This window comes from Suillus fuscotomentosus (assembly GCF_016647785.1).
Source record: "Suillus fuscotomentosus strain FC203 chromosome Unknown F5891scaffold_37, whole genome shotgun sequence".
In the NCBI taxonomy this organism is placed as follows: domain Eukaryota; kingdom Fungi; phylum Basidiomycota; class Agaricomycetes; order Boletales; family Suillaceae; genus Suillus; species Suillus fuscotomentosus.
The window spans coordinates 409680-435296 of NW_024539549.1; the positions used below are offsets into that span (position 1 = coordinate 409680).

The following is a 25617-nucleotide window of genomic DNA, read 5'->3' on the forward strand; positions in this document are numbered from 1 at the left end:
GTGCATGCGGTGGTGTCCACTGACAGGCGCCTCAGTGTTATTGAGGGGTATTTCACCTGACCAAGGTATCGTAATAAGAGGGACCTTTATTTATCCAGCTCCACAAGTAAATATAAGCAATAAGACGAAAAAAAAGAAATCCGGTAGATCTATCCACATGAAAGTAGCTGCAAAGATCTATTTACATAACTCCATTTAATACATACAAAGTCGAGTTCTGACGGGAAGCACATCTACTTTGACAAATTTGCACAAGAATCAAATATCGATAATCATCTTCGGATCAATGGAACCAATCTGTCGAATATATATTGCACAGGGACTTCAGTATAGAACGATGAACTCCATGCTTGTGACGCCCGACGCCGAGTCAGACAGCATTATTCAAAGATGAGGGTGCAGAGCTAGCTAGGGAAGACTGTAGCTTCTGGAGCCATTTTCATCTCCCCCTGAAAAAAGTAAGTCGAAAACGATGTTGCAAAGTGACCAAAACCTACTCCGACGTTCCAGCTGTACAAAATCCAGACTTCGTGGGCGCTCTTGTGCAGTTGTATAAGTAGAGAACGAGCAAAAACGTCTGCTTGATTGTAAGCAGATGGTTTTTTTGGGGGGAGGTGGAAGCCCCGATAGTGACTCCGATCTGTGTGAGGGCAGGTGGACAGCCTCGTAGCCTCAGACCTAGCAGGTTGGGGTGCCAACCACCTGGGCCCAGTAGTAGGAATGTGACTATGTGGCTAAGGAACTTGAATATGAATCTTGTATAAAACTGTAATGTAGGCGGGGAAGGAAAGGGAGCGGTGGGTGGGCTGAAAGGCGGCAGGCTGCAGACAGGCGCAGGAACTGACTGGAATGTAACCTGGGCCTTCGGCGCTTTGTGGTAGGCGGAGACGAGAAACCACATGCTGCACAGCCGCTCCACGAAGTCCCTATTCTAACCCTACGCTCGTACCTCGCTTGGGGGTAGAATTCCAGACTTCGTGTAGTCTCCGCTGGTCAGACCTATCGAAGGAATTCCTTCATATTAAGGACTCTGCCTGAAATGAAAACAAGAATTGAATTTTGATCCCATCGAAGTTCAAAGGTCTGACCGTGCTAAACATGGTCTCGACACCAGACGTTCACAAAAAGCAAAGCATTCAGACAAACGGAGGACATGTAGGAGATGGCCGGTCTGTAATGAAGTCTACAGAAACCCCACGCGAAAGTCTGGCGAATACGTCTGGGCAACGTCCGGGGATGCTTGGTCGAGAGATGTTCCAGGCGGTCAAAGATCTGTTTGTTATCTTTTACATCATCGCGACTACGCTACATCCACCAGCCACCATCACGCATCTAGTCATATATGTCAAGCACCGTCATGCTAATCCTGTGATTCCATCGTCCTTGTCAGCTTGCCGTCGCGGTTCTAGTCACCTGAAGGATGCGGCAGCTGTGGATTGGGAGGAGATATTGAATAACATTTGTGTGTAGATATGAGAGACTAGCAGGGATCTGGAGAGATGGAGGTAAAATCCTGATGCAGCAGCTGCAAGCAGGCGGAAACGTTGGTGCGGTGGGGGGAAGTTATTTCCGGCACTTTCCGAGACTTTGTCCGCATCCGGTCTGCACGTGGACGCACCGACTGGTGTTTTATCTGCCTTGAACGTCTGGTTTCAAAGACTAATGACTTACTAAAAGTGCTTATACTCATACTAGTAAGAGGCCTGGTTGCAGTCTCTACATAGAGGAAAATTGTTGCATAAATGCGTACAGATCACATTCGAAAAGTAGCAAAACTGCTTACTGCAATGCATGGATTTCAATGGTAAAGATCTTCAGACCAACTTTCAAACTTATTCACATCCTCAGTCAGGCTCTTGATTTTTTCCCTTGCTCCAACAACCACCCTTCTGTGCAGTGGCAGGCGCATAGGAACATCATCGAGGTGGGTCAACTTCTCAATGGCTACCACTGCCTTGTCTGCATCTCCATCGATATTGTCCAACGCGACGAATTGTCGATACTGGGAACCAGGCAAGCTAGGATTGGCGTACGCAGGGTGCTGGGGAGCTAGGCGTAGGTTATCCTTGAATATATTGGTACGGAATGGACCTGGCTCGATTATTGTGATCTTGGGGAAACAGAAAGTTGATAAGTCCTTAAACGTCAAGTATTCTAAAGTTACCTTTATATTCCATGCGGGATCAAGTTCTTTTGCCAAAGACTCGCTCAGGCCTTCCAGTGCTAGATTATACGGTAAGCACCTCCACTCTCAAAAAATGATTACACCTGCCAAATTTTCTGTCGCAATGCTATGACTTGAATAGAGTATATCGCATTATACAGAATACTCACGATGCACTGTAGAAGGCAGCCGCAGCGCCGCCTAGCAATCCCAACCTTGACGAGACTTGTAGCAGTCTCCCACCAATCGGCTGGTTCACTTCTCGGAAGAACTTCACCGCTTCCTTGCTCACATGCATAGCACCCCAGAAATTCACTTCGAACATCGCACGGGACTCTTCCTCGCTCGCGGACTCAAGCTCTCCCATTACACTTTGACCTGCATTATTAAACACAACATCGATCCTTCCAAAAGCTTCTTTTGCTTTTGCGAACGCAGCTGATACTCCCGCACTGTTCGTCACGTCGAGCTGAATGACTAAGAGCTGGGATGATGGGAATTGTGCTGATAAATCTAATAAAGCATCAGGATTGCGAAGTGTCGCTATGACATTGTCGCCCTTGTTGAGCAATAGTTCAGTCATTGATCTCCCGAACCCTGACGATGCGCCAGTAACTGGATGTGAGATATCAGGATTCAGTGGGTCCAATGAACTCGCTTTCACCCACTAAACCAAACCTTTGTATCTGCCATATCTCCAGTAGGGATTAGATAACAAGAGGAAAGAAAGGGGCGTGAGATTCTATGGTAGTGCGTATGTATAGCGTGGTGTTTTTATTGGTAAAAATAGCATATGCAGCACCTAGTGTATAAGTATTAGCATCGTGTGGTACATACGGTCCGATGTCGATGTGGCTATGTTATACTGGCACACAAAACCATGCGAGACACACGCGGGTGGACGCCGCTCCAAGATATCTTGCTAAACTTCGCGTGTGCGGGGAGATGTAAGAATACACTGCAAATTCGACGCTGGACTACTACCGGAGAGAAGTCATGAGACTCCTCGGCACCGCTGAGGCTGACAGCAACGGACAGGCTGTCGGTCTCCTTGGTTATAATCCGACATCTGACACTGCCTGATGCCCTGCATACATTGGGAGTTGGGCCGTGTAAACACACTATGGTATTGATTCAATTCTACTTATGGGCTAGTCACATGGTAGGTAGCATGATGTAGAACCATCCGATTGTCATCGTAAAAACCCAGGGACATTCATCTTACTGACTTTTAAAACGCGAATCTGTTCTTATGCTCAGGAAGTTATGAGATCTCGCGTCCCAGAGCTAGTTTGTGTCATTTGACATCACACATTGGTCATGCATGACAAGACTGCATGGTTTCTACCTTCGATTATCTATATGCAATCAAATACATTTTGGATTGAACAAGAGTAATTACAAAAAAAATAAGAAGACCGTGTGAGTATGAAGACAAGCGTGGGGTGGGAGTCTCTAGGTCTGAATGATGGGAGAAAATAGTAGGCTCGCGTAACAGCTTTGATCACCGAGAGAAGAACCTGCATAGTGGTGGCCACACTCAACTTGTCCGCGGTACACTCCACACTGGTCTCAGGGGATGCAGTGTTGATGAATACATGCCCTCAGGGGTACAATGGATGAGTTAGGAGGATGCGGGAGAAACAGCCCAGTGTACCGCTGGCACCTCTGCATGACAAGACAGTCCGAGGGTCGCGCACCACAGTACAAGAAAGTACGCAAATGCAAAGGAGGGGGAGGTGCCGAATAAGTATGGGGTTTCCATATTTCAAATATAGAGGCCGCTCCAAGACTGCTCCTTCTGGAATTGATGTGTTCTAGGGCTTGGCTTGCTATGTTAGCTGTTTGACACGTTGAGCTCTCATGCGACTCGTCATGAGTGCAATGGGCCAACCTGGTTTCAAAGCAAAGGAAATGCGGCCACCGCAATTTGTTGAATCTGACCAACGTTTGCTTTGGTGATCGGTGTTTCCGGATTTTATTTCCGTATCTCACGCTTCTTTTCATCCTCGAGCTCCACTGCACCTTCAGACGACGTTTTATCTTTATGTGCGTTGTAAAGTAAGGATCATCTCTTCGGTAGTATGTCATGGTAACTGTTTTATCTGTTCTTGGTCTCATGAATACGCAACCGATTGCTTTATAGGAATGGCGACACCTATGCTACCACATTCGTACTTTTCTGTGCTAAAACGGCGGCCATATTACGTGGCTGTATTACTCCCATATGGCCACAGCGAACAGCTTTGTCCTTGCAGCGTCATCGTAGACGAACAGCTGTCTTGCCAGAGCCGCCCTCTTCTGGTCCTGTGATCGCGTCCACGCGACAGGATTACTCTAGGTAACCGCGGCGCAACTGACATCATCCGTGAGTGGCGGTTTGCTCAACATGGTGTGCCAATAGAGACGTGGAAATCACCGGATGCCTTTGTACGCGCTAGCAAGCGAACTAGATCGAGGAGGTTCGACTTGAACGGGCCGAGAACGTCGCAGACTATACAGTCTTCGTAGACAAGGAAAAGGAGCCTGAAAAACTTTCAAGAAATGCATATTGCAGAATCAGAGCACGACAGTATTTCGAAGGAAGCGTATGTGAAAATCAGGTCCAGTTAGCCATAGGGCTATGGTCGTATATACCTTTACCCAAGTAGATGCTTGATTTGTAATATAATGGTTTACCACGCCTAATGGAGACAACACCCGGTTCTCAAGCTCAAGCTTCCTCCATACAAAATCCTAATCACGCCGAAAATTAGGCTTGCACTTTGTCATATGGGGCTCTTGTGGAAGACGGCCGAAATGTGACTGCGGGCTCGAGGTAGTGTGTGCTGCCACGAATGCGGGGGCCTGGAATTTCGGACGATTTCGTCGACAATCCGAGGTAAAGTGATGTTTCAAAAATTGCTGCGTTTGTCATTAATATTCCGTACACCCATATTGCAGGTACTGTTGACCATTTGACGATGCGTCTAGTTGTGATGGCAAAGATACCAAGGTCCGGAATGAACCCGGGCCTGCACTCACTGATATTACCTCCGCTAAGGCACCGTTCCATATTTTGTTCTCCTCGGATCGATTCATGAGCGGACCATGGATGTCTAATCACTGCATCCGGTGAGTCAACTTGAATACTGTTGAGTTCGCTTCAAAAGGAGCTGGTGTTCTCAGGTAAGTACTAATTAGGCGTATTTCTGGTTTGTAGTTGGCTTGTTTCGGGGGATTTTGATGATATGTCGTGAACGGGGTTCGGCCCCGGATATAGTTCGTCTCGTTTCAGGTGATTAACATCGTGGCACACTTTGTCAGCAACCCTTCTTGGCATTCTCGATATCCAAATGGCGAAATCATGTACGAACCACTGGAATGAAGTAAGTTACCGAAAAGTCACAATCTCGGACGCCAGCTGTTGTTGCACTGCGTACGTGCTCAACTTGAACATACATGTACATGATGATCTTTCTCACAGGTCTTAAGCATAGCTAATCAGAAAAAACCTTACCCAAGTTACAGAACTGGTAGATAGTGAGATCTCCCCGTGACCATCACTGCGTCCATATTCTCACTGTTCCGGCGTCATCGATGATGCTCTAACACCGTAAGTCTCATTATATGGGAAGTACCCCCATGTGTACCGTCATCCGAAGCCTAGTCACGCCGCGCGCGCCCACAGCCTGGTTCACAAGGCAATCATTTGACCTTGGGTTGTGATGATGCTTCTCAGTTGGACAACAAATCAGCATCCTCAGAGTTGGATTTTGAGGCCTATAAAAACTCTATCAACATTGCCAGACATTCCTCACTACAATCCTCAGTTCTTCAGCTTTCAGCACTCCGGCTTCCAGCTTCCTGCACTCCAATTTTCAACACTACACTTTCAATCATGTTTGACGTCTACACTTTAGCTGCACAGCTCGTTGGCGGCGTTATACTTATACTTCTTGCCAATGCTGTCTCGATCAAATCTCGAGGTGTACCGAAGACGTTCCAGAAGATATTATCCACCCTCATTGTCCGTATCAAATATATTTGGTCATCAGTTATGATTGAACTGATGATCGACGACTACTAGGATTTTATTCAAACTATATTTGGCAGTAAACAGAACGACCAACAGGGTATTCCTTTGACAAGGTACGGATGTGTGCGCTAATTTGAGGCCGTCGTAGTCTAATATTTTATTCATTTCAGAGCGCAAGTCACTGCTGCATTTCCTGAAGGAACGTGGCAGCGCAATGCCTACGAAGATTATAAGGCAGTCCTCCTCGATGAAGAACTAGTATTCCCCTGCGTCTACGCTACAAAAGGTTTCAAATCAGACGACCAGCTCTATTTGTTCATCGACTCGGATGACCTGTCAGACACACGCCATATCCGTACCATTGCCAAGGGACTTTCCATATATCTCCCTCAAGCACGCCAGCTTGGCCCCAATACCTCCCTCGTTCTTCTTGCCAAGCAAAATGAAGTCAACTCACGAACAGTAGAAGAATACAATACCTTGTTCTGGGAACTCCTCAACGGTCTCGCCAAGCTTGATGAAAAGCCCTGGCCTTCAGATACACCCCGCGACATTGACACGGACAGATGGTGTTTCTGCTTTGGCGGAGAACAATTCTTCACTGTCATCCAAACCCCGGCCCACCAAGTGAGGCGCACGCGTTATGCGCCGGGCGTGACCATGGTTATGCAGCCAAAGTGGATTTTCGACATTCTCTTTAGCACTGATGCAAAGCGGGCGGGTGCGCTTGCAAAAGTTCGTGCTCTCCTTGCCAAGTACGATCCCATCCCTCTCAGCCCCGAGATGAAGAACTACGGCGACGAAGGATCGCGGGAATCCAAGCAGTATTACTTGCTGGATGAGAATGTTCCGGCGTCGTGTCCATATGAGAGACTCAGCGACTCCGAAGTCATTGCTTCGTAAAGGTAAGCCGATGGCCTCCGATCAAGTTACATCCGGTTAATCATCTCCACAGCAAATTATAACAGCTTCCTAATGCGAAGTCACACGTCGAATTTGAAATTGTTTAACTAGCATACTAGGTGGTGGGCTGAGCCTTCTTGTTGTACTTCTTACTCAATAGCTAGAATTTGGTGTTCCTTGTGTTAATGAAAAAATGTGCTGCTTATGTGATGCCTTTAGGATGAGCAAAAGTTGATCGGAGATTGAATATTGAAATCAGGACTGACTCCGAGACTCGAGAGGCCCGGTGCGCCTAGTACGTAACCACTATCCTTCTACTGTCTAGCTCGGTCACGCGACAGGATAGATGGCATGTTTCCGCGATTGTCATCAAGCCGTTACTGCTTTCGCACACACACGTTGGTCGAAATCAAATACTTGTCTTCCAAGTAGCAGGTTCTCACCATCATTGAATGAGTCGAGTTTCTGCCAGTGCTTGCGTGGACATTAAGCAACTAGCCGAGGTGATTAAAACCAGCTGAGTAGTGCAATCAAGCACTTTAACACCAACCATGACCACCCCTCTCTACACTATCATCGGGACGCCATTCAGTACCTTCACCCGATCTATCACTCTCGCATTGGTTCATAAGGGGATACCCTTCACCCAAGTTAGATGCGTCCCACACTCGGATACAGCATATGATAACCATCCATTCGGGTTTCTGCCCACCCTGGTCATCCACGAGATTGATGGCAAGACAGTCAACCTGAAATTGCGCGAGACCACTGCCATCGCGCGCTACATTGACAGGATTGCACCCCAACCCAGCTTACTTATCTCGCCGGGTCACGGGAAGGCAGTTATCGAGGAACAGTTGTGGGAGTTTGTGAGTCTTGTTGGGGCACATGGTCAGCTTGAAATTTCAGTCAGATACATTCCTACTATACTGATTTCATGCTTCAGGTTTCCCTGCTGTTGAGAAAGGGGTCGTGAAACCCCGTGTAGCTGCGATCGACGGAGGCAAACTTACGGATTCTGTGGTTCGCGAACAAATCAAACCAGCTGTGGAGCATCTTCAAAAGTTGCTTGGTAAAGTGGAAGAACTGATGGCAGATGAGGGCTACGTGTTCGGAAGCCAGCTGAGCTGGGCGGACTTCTTTTTGTTCCCACTGCTTGCAGATCTGAAAGCAGTGCCGGAGGGCGAACTGCTTTCTCCAAGATTGGTGAACTGGATGGGGGAAATGAATAAGTTGGAGGCAGTCAAGGCCACCACTCCGGGTACCTTGAGTGTTGGTGCAAGACCCCCCTAATCACCCAACTCGAACAGGTATGGTTTAACTTTTGTTCGCAATCTTTCGTCCTGCTGACTCGGAGACAGTGTACAGGAATTTATTGTGAATGTCGAGTGTGTATTAAATAGAGAAGTTAGCTTTCAATCGAGGCATGATTTGTACGTAGAACTAGTATCCAAGAAATCTTCAGTTAACATGTTGTAAACCTTGAGAACGTTGCAGCTGCCTTCCCACTACTGCTTCGCGTATGAGGACTAATTTCATTATCGACTGCTAAAATATTGTGGGCGCGCTTCTGCGTCACAACGCTGCGCTGCCATAACATTATTTGTCCCGTGATAGAAAGCTGGGAGTACTTCCCTGTCAAACCCCACTACCGCCATTCACCATCAATTGCATTTTTACCGTCATTTGCGCATCACACTCGATTCTGATACTATGACCTCATGTAACTTTTTTGCTCTATCTATGATAGGGAAAACGCCACGAAAATGCCACATCTCAGTTTGAGGCATACTGGAAAAAGCTTTGTCTGTTGTCGTCATACTCGCTTCGTAATGATCATCATGGTAGTCGAGAACACGCTGTTTTCGATATCCACGGTCTTACCGGCGTGACACGCGTGGATGACACGGCGTTCTCAATATAGTACACGACCTTGGATCATTGTACATCCACACTAGATGAGCTGATTCTTACACGCACATACAGTGACTGTATGTTTCTGTATGTGCGTGTACATCATTGCTATCAATATACACTATGTGGTCATGTATGTAATCCATGTACAATGGAGTAAGATAATCTAGATATCAAGTGCCAAGTTGTAAGCGGACCACAAATTCACTTGGCCGCTTTTCCGATAGCAAATTTGTTGACTTGGAAAGGAGGTAGACACGTCATCGGGTGAAATTTCATGCAGGAAGTGGGAGAAAGACCATCAGCCTCGATATTTGAGTGCTAGAGTCTAGGAAGCAGAACGTGCGTCGCTAGAGCCATCATTGGCCGATGCATTGGCACCAGTGACTGCGGCCGAACTGAGCCGTGAGATGCCCTGGTGTTGGGGGCGCTATTCCGAGGCTGAAGGCTGGCGTTGATATGCTCAGCTGGGTAATGATGACATCATCTGGACAGTTATCTCGACTCGGACGCTGTCACGACTGAACTTTGTTCGAAAGCATCCGCAATCATCATTTCTGCGCGTCTCGGGCCGTCGCCGGAGTCCCAGCCCGTTGAATTGCACCTTCTCCTGGGTAATCCTCGTGACTGAAAATTCACGCGGCCACTATCATCGCGAGGTAACATATGGGAATGGAGGCCATCTCAGCGAACCGATCCCTACTGTAGACGACGACCCCGGAGCACTTGTATTGGTGTGCCTCCACATTTCTTGTAGGAGGAGCAATGGGATGAACGGTCGACTGGCATGTCACGTAAGTATACCGATGCACTCTGTAGATCAGTGGAAAGTGAGTTTCGTGAATCAAAGTCGCCTTGCCAGGTGGATCATGATAAACACGACACGGATCATTGTGAAATGGTACGATAGTGGATGGGTACCGTGGTACATGTCATCTCTCTGTATGAACGTGTATGAAGCTCTACTACATCGTGACTCATAAGCCTCAAGTGGTCTAGCTATGGATCATCGGTACCCAGTACTATTATCACAAATCTTACATCCCCCGTAGAATCCTGGGCCCTGGCCGCATTTTGCCCTATTCTGCCATTGCCTTCGTGGCGTTACGCATATTTGATCCAGTTATCTAGACATCTGACCAAGTTGCCGACTGACTGCTGTATAAACTATATCCAGAGCCACGGTGACGCCAACAGAGTGCGAGTATTAAGAACACCAAATATCAGGCAACCGTGATACTTTGAGCTCCGAAATTACAAATTCACAAGAAGATCCCCTAGATCTACTATCCCAGTACACGGCTTCCTCTTTCTCAATATGTGAATCTCTCTCGCTTTACACGCTCTAGATCTACTCCAGCAGCTCGGAGCGACTTCATAGCATTGAGAACGAAAGGCAACGGGCCGCATATATGCGACTCCCGACCTTTTGCGTCTACATTGCCAAAAAGAGCTCCACTGTCGTCAAGGCGTCCTTCGTGTAGGATAAGGGAGACGAACGGCGGAAAAGGCTCGAGCAGCTTGAATGGCCTTGGGGAATAGACATGAATGGAAAATGTAAGGCTGGGCGCCGACTGGCAGCCGTCGATTTTGCAGGATGGTTTGTTCACGAACGCTTCCTGAATTAACCCGAGCATGACCTCCGGCTCCCGCGTTGCAAGGACGAGCGTCACATCCCAGATACCGAATCCCCGGGCAGCGAGGTTTGTGACATGACGAGTCAAGCTTAGGAAAGGCGTGATGCCAATTCCACCAGCGATCCACAGCAGCCGTCGCCCACCGTCGCATGCTGCTAGAGGCTCTGGGACAGGAAGATCGCCTCCGACTCCTCGTAGTCGAGCGCAGACTTTCAAGCCTGCAACATCAATTTCTTCTCCAGTCAGCTGCGGATCGACACTCCGAGCAAGCTGATACAAAATTGGAGTAATAAGGCCGCCTTTGATCGCTCTCATTGTGAGAGAGAGAGTGCATGGTGTATCTGGCGCTGGAGGCGTGGATACCGTCCAGGTACGTACGCAGTCATCGTTCACTGTACTCTCATCTTCCTCCCAGTCCAACAACACGTGTGAGCGTTTGCGTAGGAACTCCGACAACTCCAGCACGCAGTTTTGGCTTGCATTGATCTCCACAGGTCGTGATGACTCAAAAGTGAGGGTCATGAGAGTGTCATCTAGCACTCGTGTCTTTATGAGGTTAAGGGTGATGTCCGCAAATGATACAGATGGTGGCTTTTCTTCTGCTAAGTAGCAGACGGGTGGGCTGTAGGGGCTACGCTCCGATGGCCCTGTCTCCCTCAATGGAATGGCGTTTTCGACAAAGGAGAATCCAGTGACGCAGATGGTGGAGACGATATTCATATTTGGCATTATTGCTCGCGCAGAAGCGCCGTACAGGTTTTCAGCTTTCCCGGTAAGATACAGAATTGATCCGGTGGAAAATGAAGGGAAAACGATTCCAGCATCGCTTCTTGGACCCGAACCAAGTGGCACCCCGACTAGGACCCCGGAACTCGTCAACCAAAATTCGCGCCCAACAGCGCCGAAGACGCCCAACGGCGCCTCCCCAAGCCCATTCCCGACATAAAAACCCTAGAAAACACCAAAAACATCATCTACATAAGTATATAACCTGAACTATAACTAATATGCCAACAGGTAAACCGGGCACCACCACTGGTACTGGCCCACCCAAGGCCAATAGTCCACCTCCGACCGGAGGCCCTAATACTCGTAGAACAGCCAGAACCCAAACCACCACTGAAGAGATCATAGCTGTACCCAATAATGTCATGGACACTGACACCGCAGAGAAGTTCCTGTCATCTAAACTACTTTGTCAAGAGGGTCAACCCTACTCGCTAACCCACCTAGTCTCTATTTTGTTTCACATCACACAAATGTCGGCCACCACACCAATCCCAGTCATCTCAGCAATCAGGGCGGTAGCATTTCTACTGAAGAAACATACTGTCTGCGAAATGGCGGAAGCGGCATCAAGACAACTAGCGGACACTCTCTCGGAAGCCATCACAAACAAACTCGTTGACCACGCTATTGCAGCCCTCGCCCCTCAAGTCGCTGGATTACACGCTGCATCAGAAGCACTAGCGGAAACGGCAAGGAAGGCAGAAGATACGTTAACATCCTCCCTAGACAAGGCCGAAAGAATCCACCGGCTAGCAAGAGACGAACGAACCGAACAAGAGGGAGGAATTTCCATAGCAGCAGAAAGACTAGAAGAAGCAGCAGACGCCCTATATGTATCAGTTAACGACTGCCAGAACGCCATTAACACTCTAGCCCCATCCCTGGACACCACTCAAGAACGCGTTAACCACCTGTCCACCCAAATGATGGCAACGCCTCCCATGTCTCAGGCTCCAAACCAACCTTCCTATAGCACAATTGTGGCTACTCACCTTCCACCCAAAGTAGATCAAGCCGTCGGCCGTGCAGCCATCAGAGCTCGACAAATCCTGCTAGACCCCAACCCAGGCGCCCCCCCATTCCCACCAAACACCACAAGCAAGGAAATAGCAGAATACCTCAAGAAAGCTCTCAACAACATACGCAACGATAGCACCCCAGAGGGAAACGTCAAGTCCATCACCACGCTCCGCAACGGTGGTATCATCATCGAATTAGACTCTGACTCCCTGGCCACATGGCTACGGGAACCCATCAACCGTACATCGTTAGAAAGCCAATTTGAATCCGCCGTATCGTTCCGTTCCCGCACCTTTGCTCTGGTCCTAGAATACTTACCCATTCACCTACAGATAGGAGACGTACAATTCCTTCGCAGACTAGAAGAAGAGAACTCACTCCTCGCCAACTCGCTAGCCACTATTCGATGGATCAAACCCCCAATCCGCCGCTCACCCCAGCAACGTAAGGCTTTTGCCCTCCTTCAAGCCGTGGACGCCTGCACAGCCAATTCCCTCCTTCGCGACGGCCTCTGCATTGACAACGAACGAATCACCATTAGGAAAGACAGGAAAGAACCCATCAGATGCGCGAAGTGTCAGAGGTACGGACACATCGCGCGTAGTTGCACTAACACAACAGACACCTGTGGAACCTGCGGAGATCAACACCGCACAATGCAATGCAATGCCTTCAAGACCAACCGATGCGTAAACTGCCGCAGCAACGACCATGCCAGCTGGAGCCGTAAATGTCCAGAATTCAAGAGACGATGTGAACTACTCGACGAAAAATTCCCCGAGAATCGTATGCCATACTTCCCCACGGAAACCGCCTGGACACACGCCATCGCCCCCCCAAAACTTCCTAATTCACCCCCCCCTACTCGTCTCTCCCCAGATCCACTCCAACCAGCCAAAGGACCCCGCGCAACACGTCAAGCCACACTCAACTTCAACATCACCGACACTTCCGACACTTCCGATCCCCCACTACCAGCCAATACACAAACTCACCCACTAACCCGCTCTTCTCCCTCCGCAGATGAAATTATGAATGACCTATACCCTCCCATCAACTTTGACTACCTCTCCACCCCTACACCCTCTCCATTGGCTCCATCGGCCTCCGGCTCCACCGCCACCACCACCTCAATCCCTACCTCCCAAGACTCCGCCAGCGCCCCCCAATCACCAGCCCATGTCTAATTACGACTCAACGAACACTGAGAGACTACGAATCTGGCAGCAGAATTTGAATACATCCCTCACGGCACAATCCTCCCTACTCAGCAACAACAAGATGGCCGACTGGGATATCATTGCTATCCAGGAACCATATATCAACTTTCTGCGAAACACGCATGCAAATCATCACTGGCACGTCATCTATCCCACCCAACACTTCTCCCACCCTCAACAACGGACGAGGGCCATAATACTAATTAACGCCAAACTCGACACGAACGCATGGAAACAGATCTCTTTCCCTTCCTCGGATGTTGTTGCTATCCAGCTACGAGGAGAGTATGGCCGCTGTACTATATTTAACTTATATAACGACGGCACGCATCAGAACACACTAACCACTTTTGATTCATATCTAGAGAATAATATAGCTACCATCAAGACCCACGATAACGACCATATGCTTTGGCTCGGCGATTTCAATCGCCACCACCCCCTCTGGGAGGACATCCGTAACCGTCATTTGTTCAATTATGCAGCCGCTAATCCCCTTATAGATTTAATCGCAGACCATGGAATGTTGCAATTCCTACCATGCGGCACGCCAACCCTGCAATCCACGAGCACCGGAAATTGGACACGCCCCGACAACGTACTCGGCACCGAATCACTCCTTGACGCCATCGTTTCATGCGAAACAGCACCAGAACTTCGAGGACCAAAGACGGACCACATTCCCATCCTACTGACACTAGAACTCGAGACTCAGCGAACACCGGATGAACCACGCCACAACTGGCGTGGAGTAGACTGGAAAGTTTTTAATGAGCGCCTCACAGAACTAATATCAGCTGTCCCGGCTCAACCTTTAGCGTCCGAAGAAGAGTTCCAAGCGGCCGCAAAGCATCTCTCCGACGCAATAGCAAACACCATGAGCACATGCGTCCCATACTCGAAACCATGCCCGCACTCAAAACGTTGGTGGACGAAGCGCTTATCGGACCTCAGGACGCACGTCAAGAACCTCAGCAAGATCGCCTATCAAATGAGAGCCCTCCCCCTTCACCCCAGCCACGACGAACTCAAGACAGCCAAGAACCTCTACGCCAACGAAATCACCGCCACGAAGAAACAACACTGGTTAGAATGGTTAGAAGACATAGAAGGTAACGACTTGTGGACTGCGAACCGATACATCTCCTCGGAGCCTCGAGACGGAGGTAAAACCCGCGTACCCACCCTAATATCCACCAACCAAGATGGCACCATCCTCGAAGCAACCACCAACCTGGAGAAAAGTCAAATTCTAGCTAAGTCGTTCTTTCCTCCTCCCCCTGTAGCTGATTCGGTCCCCCCAGATTTCATATACCCGGAACCCATAGACACCTTACCCCCCATCACGGCCGAACAGATCACACGGGCCATTATCAATCTCAGTGGCTACAAGGCCCCCGGCCCAGACGGAATATGTAACATAGTCTTCAAAGAATGCGCTGACACCCTCACTCCCTACTTACTTCACTTATTTAACGCAGCCTTCTCGCATCAAACCTACTACCAACCTTGGCGATGCTTCTCGACGGTGGTCCTACGGAAACCGGGGAAGGCCAATTACTCTATCCCCAAGGCGTATCGACCGATAGCCTTACTCAACACCACCGGCAAACTCTTAACGGCAGTAGTAGCCGACCAGCTCACTCACATCCTCGAACACCATCAATTGTTGCCCAACACGCACTTTGGAGGCCGTCCGGGCCGGTCAACTACTGACTCTCTGCACTTACTCGAAGAGACCATCAAAAATGCCTGGAGATCCCACAAGGTGGCATCCGTGCTATTCCTCGACATCGAGGGAGCATTCCCGAACGCGGTAACAAAGCGCTTACTCCACAACATGCGCAACCGTCGCATCCCAACTGATCTAGTCCTATTTACAGAGCGTGTCCTATCCCAACGCCAGACACAGTTGAAATTCGACGGATACATCTCGGAATGGTTCCCCGTCAAAAACGGTATAGGGCAAGGAGACCCCTTGTCAATGATCCTGTATATAATTTATAGTTCTGACTTAGCTGACATCGCCAAACCCCGCGCAGGACGCGAAGCCCTGAAAGAACTAACGTTAGCTTTCGTAGATGACACGGCTTTCATAGCGATAGCGCAGGACTTCACTGCGACCCATGCCATACTCACAGACATGCTCGAACGAACAGGAGGCGGTTACGATTGGTCGAGAGCTCACAACTCCCAATTCGAAACTAATAAATTTGCGTTAATGGATTTTTCAATGAATAGACGCAAAGACCGCCCAGAGATGCCGATAAGAGGCACAGTAATACGCCCATCCTCAACACACCGGTTCTTGGGAGTAATCCTCGACCAAGAATTGCGATGGAAAGCGCAAGTCGATAACGCAGTCGCGAAAGGAACTTCCTATGTACTCCAGTTACGTCGTCTCTCATCCTCCGCTAAAGGCTTACCGCTACGTCTCATGCGACAGCTCTACCTGGCAGTAGCTGTGCCCAAGCTACTGTACGCAGCCGACCTATGGTTCTCCCCCGTCTATCGCGAAGGCACAAACGACCTCCAACGAGGCTCCATAGGCGTAGCGAAACGCCTATCAACGGTCCAGCGCCTAGCAGCAATGGCGATCACTGGGGCTATGAAAACCACCGCAACAGATATAATGGAAGCCCACGCAAACCTACTTCCCATCCCGCTCCTCCTACAGAACACGTGTCATCGCGCCGCCCTTCGAATAGCCGCCCTACCAAACACCCATCCCCTCCACATCCCAATCCGCAAAGCAGCTAAACGCTACGTATCAGCCCATCGCACCTCCCTCCACCGACTCACCTCCCGCTTCAATATCTCGCCAGATACCATAGAGACTCTAACCCCGGCACGACGCCCCCCTTCCAACACGAATCGCTGGAAAACACACGTCGCAGATAGCAAGAAGGAGGCTATAGAAGAACACGAACAACTCACTGACCTCATACAGATATATAGCGATGGCTCGGGCCATAACGGTCAAATAGGTGCAGCGGCAGTTCTTTTTCGTGCAGGGCAGATCCCTAGAACCCTCCGCTACTACCTAGGAAAAGAGGACGAACATACCGTATTCGAAGCTGAAGAAGTAGGACTACTATTAGCCGCGCACCTTCTAGCTACAGAACGAGACCCGACCTTTCCAGCCTCCATCTCAGTCGACAACCAAGCCTCAATTCTAGCAGGTGAGAGCTTCTACCCGCGACCTGGATCATATCTGGCAGATCTCTTCCGCAGCAGAATGCACAAGATAGCACGCGAGTACGACGACTTTGACGTAACACTACGTTGGGTTCCGGGTCACTCGGGAGTCCATGGCAATGAAGAAGTGGATAAGCATGCCAAACTGGCCGCAACCAGCCGCGAGAACAACAGCCCCAATAATCGCTTACCCAAAATCCTACGCAAGAAAGCCCTCCCCTTAAGCATATCGGCCGTACAGCAAGCTCAGCATAAGTCCACAGCCAAACGATGGAGCCACTCCTGGCGTAACTCCCCGCGATTCTTCAGACTCAACCAAATCGACCCACTCATTCTACAACGCTCATTTATAAAACTATCCATCTCCTTTCCCAAACGCCTCACAAGCATGTATATATTCCTACGCACCGGCCACGCTCCTTTAAACAAACATCTTCACCGCATTAATAAAACTAACAGCCCTCATTGCCCTCACTGCCCAAACATCGAAGAAACCGTACATCACCTAATCCTCGATTGTCCGTTCTATGCACGCGAACGCCACTCCCTCCGGGCAGAAGTAGGGCGCAAAGCCTCCTCCCTATCCTTCCTCCTAACAGATACATCCGCCACCCCTCATATTGTAAAATACATCAACGCGACAGGAAGATTGAAAGCGATACTAGGTGACATCCCACTTCCACATACCCCTGCTAGCTGACGCACCCTTGCAGCAACCCGCCTCTGTTCATCACGCCAGACACCATATAAATGCCCATCAACATCAAATACCCCACTGTACAACAACCATCTCACCATACTTCTCCCCAACCCATATACCCAACCCAACCCATATACCCAATAACTCGCCTACACGGAGTCCTCCCGATCATCGTTGGAACAACTCAGCTTGTGACAGAACATCCCTTCGGCCAAGACATGGGGACCATACACAAACTTTAACTACGCACCCAACCTAGACTCCTGTACCTGCCCGCTTCGGCGGCCGAGTACGCGTTTCCGTTCATCCATACGCTAGAAAAACATTAGCATTAGCTACATACAGTCATCTCATCTTCGCCGGGTTGCGCGTCTAAAACGGCCGGCGGGAACGGCGGACTAGTGGAGGCACGCCTCACACTAGGGCATTCGCGAACTCAGAGATGCGCAGGGACACTGGGGGTCCCATAGACTAGATAGAACTGTCCTCCATAGAGTATAACTCTCAATAGGACAGAAATTGGAAAAAAAAAAAAAAAAAAAAAAAAAAAAAACGATTCCAGCAACTGGCGTGATGTGTATATCACCAAGCGAGTTCATCATGCGATTCCCTGTGTATTATATATAAATATTAAAGACTCGCTACGATTTATCGTTCTTCTCACCAGCATAATTCGGAAGCACGAGAGTTTTCCCATCGGAAGGTCTGACTCGAACGAATCCGGGGCGACCCCCTCTATGATTGACACCAACTCGAGAAAGATAAGTGTTTTCATCCTCCTGGGCGGCCACGTAGGATGTGGACAAGAAAGCGGTATCAGCTGCATGAATGAATGCAATGACGTCATCAGGCAGGCGCTCCCTATCCTCTAGGTTAAACCGCTCATAGATGAGGCGTGGCGATGTCCGGTGAAATGGCATAATCGACCTGATATTGATGTATTTCGGACACAACCTATAGTTCGTGAGACAGAGCTACAGCACAAAGAAGCCGCGGCAGCTCACCCCAGGGCTTGAGTGATGACGGAAGTAAGATCTACATCCAGACCTCTCAATGAGACATTGGATATATAGCCAGAGAACTTGTTCCTCCTCCTAGTCGAAACCTCGAGCCCGATCCCGGAAAAAAGTAGTTTTCGATCATGAAATTGGGAGAGGTTCTGAATGATTGGATCTCCAGGCCATAGACGCGCTTTGACCGTGAGCAAAGCGTTGGTAGGAGATGAGATAAAACCTGGCATCCCATCATGTGAGAAAAGAATAGATGCCCATGGTCTCCCTTGCTGGTCTAGAGTAGTGACGGGCAAGAAATGTAGTCGGCTTGTGTGGAAGATGCGATGCTGCTCGGGCAACCTATCCACGATCGCTGTGATTGCAACGCGCTCGGGGAGATGGATGATTGCCTGAATGGCTTGTTCTCCTGGGTGCCAGCCCCGTAAAGCAGGTAACGGATCCGATGGTGGTTGTAGTGACTGCAGCATCAGGGGACAGGAATGGTGTGATGAACAATTCAGTCTAAGTCGCGGGAGAGTACGCGTGAATCAGTGATTGCACTATGTACTTGTCTGCGTTCTGTTGGCACGTGTTGTCGCATTTCTGTGAAGTGTTTCGTCGCCTTGATTCTGCCGAGAGGGTTCTTGATGAATGACAGTTCTGCTCTAAGCATCAGTCACTTTCGGGAGCGTACTTACCAATCTCACCGGCTCGACTTAGAAAGCCAACCCAACACGGGGCCCTCGTACGCGTCCATGTGACTGCAAGACAGAAATAACTTCATTCGTCGTAGCGTAATAACGTATCTGTATGACCTACTTTGATGAATGGGGCATCCAGTGCGCAATACACAATATCGAGCGCACGATACACTTTGTCTAGGCAAAGGCACCACCCGGGCCAAGGTTCTGCCACGATACATCCAAACTTCAGGATTCGCAATTGTTCCGAATAAAAAAAACAGTAGAGATCATATTCGAAGGAAATGATTCGATCGTGTTCATTCCTGCAGGACGGAGGCACCTGCAGCTCGCCAGTTGATGACCGTTGCCAAGAATAAGGATACTGGTCAAGAATAGATTAAAATGCAAACAGTATTTCAAGCGCTTCAAGCTGAAAGAAATGATATTTACCGTCCGCGCAACGTCCGCGTAACAAATGCCAAATGGTGTATCGATAATCGCGTACATGCTGATACTGCACAGTTTATTATGTAAAGTGGTATTTGAAAGCGTCATATACACACATGACATGTTCTTCATAATTAATCGTGTAGCTAAGTTGGCGTGAACCTCAGCAAAGGAGAAAAGTCGAAAGCAGCTGGAGATCATCACTTCATGTCCCACCGTAGTTGACAGTGACCGATGATCATTCGAGCTGCTATACCGCCCGTCGGCAACGTCGCACCTGAGTAATATCATGCTCACTCGATATCTGCAGTACTGAAGCACTTAGAACATTCAATAATATAAGCGAGACGGAAAGATGGGGCAAGAAAGGGTCTCAATCAATTTCAATTACGTCGTCCTCTATTTTGTCATCCTTGCTGCTCAACATCAGCAACCCGTCCTCCTCTAACCTCCTTCTCTTGTTGGGACTCGCAATATTCGGTGATGATGCTGCGCCATTTGTATCTATCTTCGCGCGTTTGGCAATTGGCCCGACTTCCACAATTTCGTCATCAGGGGCGGACCGTTTGCGAGATGGCGCGGGAGGGGGTGTTGACTGCTGCTTCTCTAGGCGAGGAGGCGATGGTAGTGGTGATGGAAGTATAAACGCTGGGCCATCAGAAGGATGATTAGGTCTGCAGTGCACATTAATCAAGGACTCCACAGAAAATCCATGTCACTTACGGCAGTATGCTCAATGCAACTACAATCGTGCCCCACTCCTCATCCTCATCCACGATTGTCAAGAACTTGCCTCTTCCAACATTCAAACTCTCCAGTGTCCGTTCAAGATTGTCATCCCAGTCGGGGTCACTGAGGATGCGCTTGTCTTCGTAGACACTGACCTCCCTTTCATTATCGCCGAGTACGCCATGTACAAGTTCACTTAATGTTACACGAGCAGGGTCGCACAAAACTGTGGTGTAGGTGTCTCGGCAGACGCCGCATTTAGGATTCGGCGGGCACATAGTACTTGTGCTAAGAGGATTGGTTGGCTTGAACTGAACGTGGACATTGCGCAGTTGCGCGTATGATTTGCGAAGGAGATGGATTGCTTGTAAAACTATAAGCCCGGAAATGATGGCATTGGTGGTCGCAATTGCGGGAATGATATTTCCTGCCATTTCTAAGGAGAGATGAGTGGTATGAGAGAATCAGCGACGTGGAAACAGACCTTTGATTTCCCAACGTGTCTTGCGATCGATATAATATGCTGCAGAACGAAGATTTGCAGCAGCGGTAACGAAATCGAGTGTGTCGTCATCATCTTTGTCGAAGGAAATTGTATCTTCACCTTTGCGAAGTCGCTCGGCAAGTCGATTTGTACTGCAATTCTCATTGAGAAATCTAATTGATTGCATGACACCTATACCTACCTTGATATGAAAAGCTCCAAGGTGTCGTGTAAACTGAGCGCCCGTTGATCCCTTAGTCCCGAAACTCCGTTCGACAAACTAGATGTCGAAGGAGTCTTTCCGTTCACGTGACCGTTCGCTGGCTGGAAATGGGTGGTCTGTGCACTCCCGCTGGTAGTACTCGGATTTGAAGGTCGTTGTATGGAAAATGTCCCTTCCTGGATAGCATTGAAATCAAGAGGCGTTGGTGCCGCACGTGCGCGCCACATGTCAGACATTGATAACAGATTGAGGATATCTGAGTGGAAAACCTGCAGGGAATCAATACCTCAAAGTAGAATTTGAATATGGTGTAAAGTAAGACCTTTTTGAAGACACGTTGAGCCACATCCTCCGTCGTCTGTGCGGAGCGGAGTGCACTTCGAACTGCTTTATACGCGAGCGCCTCTCTGCGCAGAGCGGCAATTTCTTCGGCTGTGTGAAACATTCCCTTAGCAATACGTACAGACCTTCGGGATAATCAAATCTACCGTTTTCTCCTTGTTTCTCCGCTTCATCGAGTTCGCCTGTCCCGTCTTCGTCCTCACCAAATAGTTGCCTGATATCACAGTACAGTATCTTCTCATAAAACACGTGAATAAACTTACGGTAGTAGGTAGCTCTTCGCCCAGACAATACAGTGAATAGGTTGAGACGGTGTAGACCGGATCGTGCACACCGGGAAAGTTGTCGGTGTAGGCTTCGGCACACAGTCAAAACATTCTGTGCGATCCTGGACAAGAAATCCTTCAACAACACAGCTGTATCGACCAAGAGAACCAATACCTTGAGTAAAGGCTGTACTTGGCCAAGGTATCCGGCAGTACCGGATTCGACTAGAGGAACACCAGCAGCCATGCACATCTTATTAACATGTCTCCGTGCATCTGGAATGCAATTCCGTCAAACTACGTTGAATTTAAATCGTCGAGTATCATTACCGAGATTGTCTAGTGCGTTCAGAACGATGTCGAAACGTTTGAACCATTCAATGTCAAACTGTGCTTCTTTTATGTTTGCATGAATGGGCTGAATGTTGACGTTGGGGTTGAAGGCGCCAGCAGTTTGGGCTGCTACCTTGCGGGACGATGCTATGATGTTACCCCGGAACGAGATCTGTCAACTGAGTGGCTTACCATGGCTTTGCTATGTTTGATATCTTTCTTTTTGAAAAGAAATTGCCTATTCAGGTTCGAAAGGTCTATGGTATCTAGGTCAAGGAGGGTTATGTGGCCGAAGCCAGTCAAGACGGTATTCTTCACTGTCACATTATATCATAATCACGGAATGCAATATAAAAATATATCCTTCAAAGACTTACAAAGTTCGCATCCTATTCCTCCTGCTCCAACCAGTAGAACTTTCGTCTCAGACAACCTCTCACAAAACTCGGGACCCAAGATGGCTTGTGCATGAGTAGATCGAGATGACGTATTGCGAGCGCCGTTCATAAAAGAGCTTGACATTCTACGGGAGGCAGGAAAGTAAGATTTCCTCGAAAATGGCTCCGAAAAAGTTGACCCGTGCTCTGCTGACGACTGCAAGAAATCAAAGGCAAGGCAGCGCCGAAAAGGCGGCCTCATGCGTGACAACGATATTTATTGGTCACGCGTCGGTGGTCACGCGTTCAAGAGTGTCACGCCACTTGTCCTCGCAAGGTTCTTTAAGTTAACCTTTTAACCCCTCAACTTACAAAAGTTTTTTTAGGCTTTCAGGACCAGCTATCGTGTATTAAGCAATTATTCAAGTTCAAGTAGTGGAAAATTACTGCTGGGTATCTAAAATCTAGTGTTTCCATCCTGCTTCGTGACCATTTTCAATCATTGGCTCCACAAATCCTCGGAATGTCCACGAAAGGAGTTCAGCAACTTCCCCGCCGCTCTCTAAGACACTACGATCCTGGGACCAGCGCATTCCATATCCTTCTGCTACACGTGCTTCATATACTAGGACCTGATGCGGTAGCCAATGGAGATTCCTCCAAGTCGAATTGTCCACCACTCGTTCAAATAATATCAGCGCACGTTCATTGATGGAGGAAACTGAGCCGGAAGGGGTGCCCCACCACCCCGTGTCTGTTTTTATCTGCCCTTTGTTGTTTCTCTTGACTGGTGAATCCTTTGCTCCTGATGTCTTCCCTTGCGAGCGGTGCGAATGCTTTGACCATGCACGAGCACCAGCCGTAAGACCCACTTTGTTGGGTATGCTGAATGCTGTAAGGCATTCCTCTCGTGTTGGCGGCTCAGACCCTAGTGCAGAACCAACGGTGTACGCCAGGCCATTCAATAGGTGTCTCGATAGCGGGTCAAGTGTTTGTTTGAGTTCAGCTAACGGCTGATTGCTACATCGAATCAACTCCTGGATTTGAGAACGCTGAGACGCTGCAGATGGTAGCTCTTCGATGTTGAAACAATGAGGAATGGGAATCAAGAAGCTTGACCGCATATCAATATCCGGCTTGAGCAATCGCAAAAGTTCCCGAAGCATGAGTACTTGAGTACTAGGAAACACAGTCTCGATTCGCTATCAAACCCGGATATAACCGGAAGCATGTGATTGGTTAGCGGCTCTATCCCAAGTTTCCAACGCTCATCCGCGCCCCGCATTACGCACGGTGTCTACGACTTTTCTCGCACTACTTTCTTCAGCGACGATGGCTTCGTCCGTGATCCTTCGTTCAACGTTGCCCAGAACCTTTACTTCTGCCACTGGACGTAATTCCCTACGATTCGCATTGCAAGGTAGAACCTTCTCATTCATCATGCGTGGATCAAGCTTACCTGTATTTGAAAGTGAGAGCGGCAAGCTCGACTACGCAGTATGTACCAGGCGGACGTACGTTCTGGGACTCTATTTGACATCAGGAAAACTCACTCATATGCTTCACAGCTATCTTGAAGGGCACGGTCAACGACCCTACGGAGTTCCCCCCTCCATCAAGAACGCATGGCTCATATCACTGGGCATTCGAGCGTCTTCTTGCTGCCTCCCTCGTGCCCATGACCGCAGCCGCCTTTGTGACCTCTGGTTCATCCTACCCCGTCTTCGACGGATTGCTCGGTCTTAGCTTGGTGATGCACTCTCACATTGGGGTACGTGACCGCTAGAGGTGGTATGCCTCAGAATATAAACGTGAATTTTTCATGCTAGTTTGACTCAATGGTTGTGGACTATGTGCACAAACGCAAATTCCCTGTCCTTGGCCCTATCCTGACCTGGACACTGAGATCGGCCACGGTCGGTGTGCTCGTTGGCGTCTATCAGTTCAACACGAATGACATTGGTGCGATCCATGCTGCTTGTCATATTTCCTCACCTAACTTATTTCATAAAGGTTTGACGGAGTTGATTGCGAAGGTCTGGACAGCATAAGATCATGTGGACTCCGCGCTACGACATACTACCAGAGTGTTTAGAAGACAATAAAGAATACAAAAAGACTGAGAATAGTAAATACTGCCAATATTTAACTGGTGACCAGTTCAAACTACGCAGATGACGCAAATTCAAATCGTCAAGCTCGCCGCGCTTGAGTCGTGAGACCAAAAGTGGTTATCAGAAGCTCCATGAAACAAGAGAGAGACGCCCAGCATTAATCCACCTCCGCGATACACATCCCCGCAGCGCCCCCATAACTACCATCAACGCTCGGTCGTGTCTGGAAGCTCTCCTTGCAAATTCAACCTGTCACCTTTTTGTTGCCCACTTCCTGGAATATCTGGACGTCATTGAGCAAGAATTGTATGAACTCGACCTCAAAAGATGCTCGCTCATGCGTTCAGAAATCCCGGCTCCAAGCGCAAGGCAGTCAAATTTCTGCAATCCACCGGCACGCGAGCCAACGTCGCAGATCCCAAGCTATATGTGACTTGACTCGACAGTGATCCACCATACGCTGCCACATTTTGCACAGCCAATTTTGGAGTCGATGGTGTATGATTTGCTCTTATCATCGGCATTTTCGATGATGCGGTCTGAATGTTGACTTCATTCCCCGGAATTGACGCACGGTATGCTCGAGAAGTGGCATCATTTATGGTTCGTTGACGTTCTATAAAGTTCCTACCAGTGATTTAATTTTGATGTCCCTTACGCTATACAAGCGCTCCAAATTTTATCTATTGGAAAGGTGAGCAGCGAGCTTCTGATCGGATTTCTTGGTCATCGTATAACGCGCTTCTTATCGGGTAAAGCCTGTGATTTAACTTCGATATAACTCCATAATACAGCTGAGTCAAAGAAGCGCTCGGTTGGCTGTGCAGTGTCCTTGCCTCACGCATTTTGTTCAACCTATGAGCATTGCAAATGCCAAGAACTGTAGGATGACATTATAAACGGGCCTGTCATTACCTTTGGAGTGGTTTCTGTACCAAACCAACAACATTGTGGGTTTTTTAGAACTTCCAGAGAGGTGTGGTACTGTTTTTAGTTTTCCTTCTACGTAGAACTTTGGGAGCTAGTGTGTCGACGAAGCCAGTACGCGTTCAGTGCGAAGTGAC

The 25617-nt window shown here is 48.7% G+C and overlaps 9 protein-coding genes across 9 annotated transcripts; 4 read left to right on the forward strand and 5 right to left on the reverse strand.

Annotated features, from left to right (window-relative positions):
* Window positions 1-1098: 1098 nt before the first annotated feature.
* F5891DRAFT_1190547 (uncharacterized protein) lies at window positions 1099-1470 on the forward strand (the record flags this gene model as incomplete). The annotated part of the gene is made up of 1 exon (XM_041367317.1): window positions 1099-1470. One exon carries the CDS (start codon window positions 1099-1101, stop codon window positions 1468-1470), a length of 372 nt encoding a protein of 123 aa, XP_041224330.1.
* A 217-nt stretch (window positions 1471-1687) lies between these two features.
* Window positions 1688-2905, reverse strand: F5891DRAFT_1147982 (NAD(P)-binding protein). The gene is made up of 5 exons (XM_041365056.1): window positions 2833-2905; window positions 2335-2779; window positions 2273-2280; window positions 2165-2223; window positions 1688-2110 (listed from the first exon to the last, which is right to left on the reverse strand). Exons 1-5 carry the CDS (start codon window positions 2855-2857, stop codon window positions 1799-1801), a joined length of 849 nt encoding a protein of 282 aa, XP_041224331.1. The 5' UTR covers window positions 2858-2905; the 3' UTR covers window positions 1688-1798.
* A 3053-nt stretch (window positions 2906-5958) lies between these two features.
* On the forward strand, window positions 5959-7255 carry F5891DRAFT_447813 (YqcI/YcgG family-domain-containing protein). The gene is made up of 4 exons (XM_041371867.1): window positions 5959-6173; window positions 6234-6295; window positions 6353-7087; window positions 7138-7255. The coding sequence occupies exons 1-3, from the start codon at window positions 6045-6047 to the stop codon at window positions 7083-7085; spliced, it is 924 nt and encodes a 307-aa protein (XP_041224332.1). The 5' UTR covers window positions 5959-6044; the 3' UTR covers window positions 7086-7087; window positions 7138-7255.
* Window positions 7256-7384: 129 nt separating this feature from the next.
* Window positions 7385-8552, forward strand: F5891DRAFT_1111563 (uncharacterized protein). The gene is made up of 3 exons (XM_041363726.1): window positions 7385-7976; window positions 8032-8395; window positions 8447-8552. The coding sequence occupies exons 1-2, from the start codon at window positions 7637-7639 to the stop codon at window positions 8376-8378; spliced, it is 687 nt and encodes a 228-aa protein (XP_041224333.1). The 5' UTR covers window positions 7385-7636; the 3' UTR covers window positions 8379-8395; window positions 8447-8552.
* A 1760-nt stretch (window positions 8553-10312) lies between these two features.
* On the reverse strand, window positions 10313-11458 carry F5891DRAFT_954998 (uncharacterized protein; the record flags this gene model as incomplete). Its single annotated transcript, XM_041375293.1, has 1 exon — window positions 10313-11458. A coding segment is annotated over one exon (1146 nt), but the record flags the coding sequence as incomplete, so codon positions are not given.
* A 6643-nt stretch (window positions 11459-18101) lies between these two features.
* Window positions 18102-19133, reverse strand: F5891DRAFT_447856 (uncharacterized protein; the record flags this gene model as incomplete). Its single annotated transcript, XM_041371868.1, has 3 exons — window positions 18568-19133; window positions 18228-18517; window positions 18102-18173 (listed from the first exon to the last, which is right to left on the reverse strand). Coding segments are annotated over exons 1-3 (838 nt in total), but the record flags the coding sequence as incomplete, so codon positions are not given.
* Window positions 19134-19947: 814 nt separating this feature from the next.
* Window positions 19948-22677, reverse strand: F5891DRAFT_1147987 (uncharacterized protein). The gene is made up of 11 exons (XM_041365057.1): window positions 22440-22677; window positions 22255-22379; window positions 22060-22195; window positions 21905-22005; window positions 21727-21851; window positions 21610-21677; window positions 21444-21553; window positions 21101-21390; window positions 20899-21050; window positions 20409-20850; window positions 19948-20359 (listed from the first exon to the last, which is right to left on the reverse strand). The coding sequence occupies exons 1-11, from the start codon at window positions 22582-22584 to the stop codon at window positions 20059-20061; spliced, it is 1995 nt and encodes a 664-aa protein (XP_041224336.1). The 5' UTR covers window positions 22585-22677; the 3' UTR covers window positions 19948-20058.
* Window positions 22678-22903: 226 nt separating this feature from the next.
* On the reverse strand, window positions 22904-23563 carry F5891DRAFT_954989 (uncharacterized protein; the record flags this gene model as incomplete). Its single annotated transcript, XM_041375290.1, has 1 exon — window positions 22904-23563. The coding sequence occupies one exon, from the start codon at window positions 23561-23563 to the stop codon at window positions 22904-22906; it is 660 nt and encodes a 219-aa protein (XP_041224337.1).
* A 208-nt stretch (window positions 23564-23771) lies between these two features.
* F5891DRAFT_1236477 (SDHD, membrane anchor subunit of succinate dehydrogenase) lies at window positions 23772-24636 on the forward strand (the record flags this gene model as incomplete). The annotated part of the gene is made up of 5 exons (XM_041369648.1): window positions 23772-23859; window positions 23912-23953; window positions 24008-24210; window positions 24269-24401; window positions 24453-24636. 5 exons carry the CDS (start codon window positions 23772-23774, stop codon window positions 24488-24490), a joined length of 504 nt encoding a protein of 167 aa, XP_041224338.1. The 3' UTR covers window positions 24491-24636.
* Window positions 24637-25617: the final 981 nt, after the last annotated feature.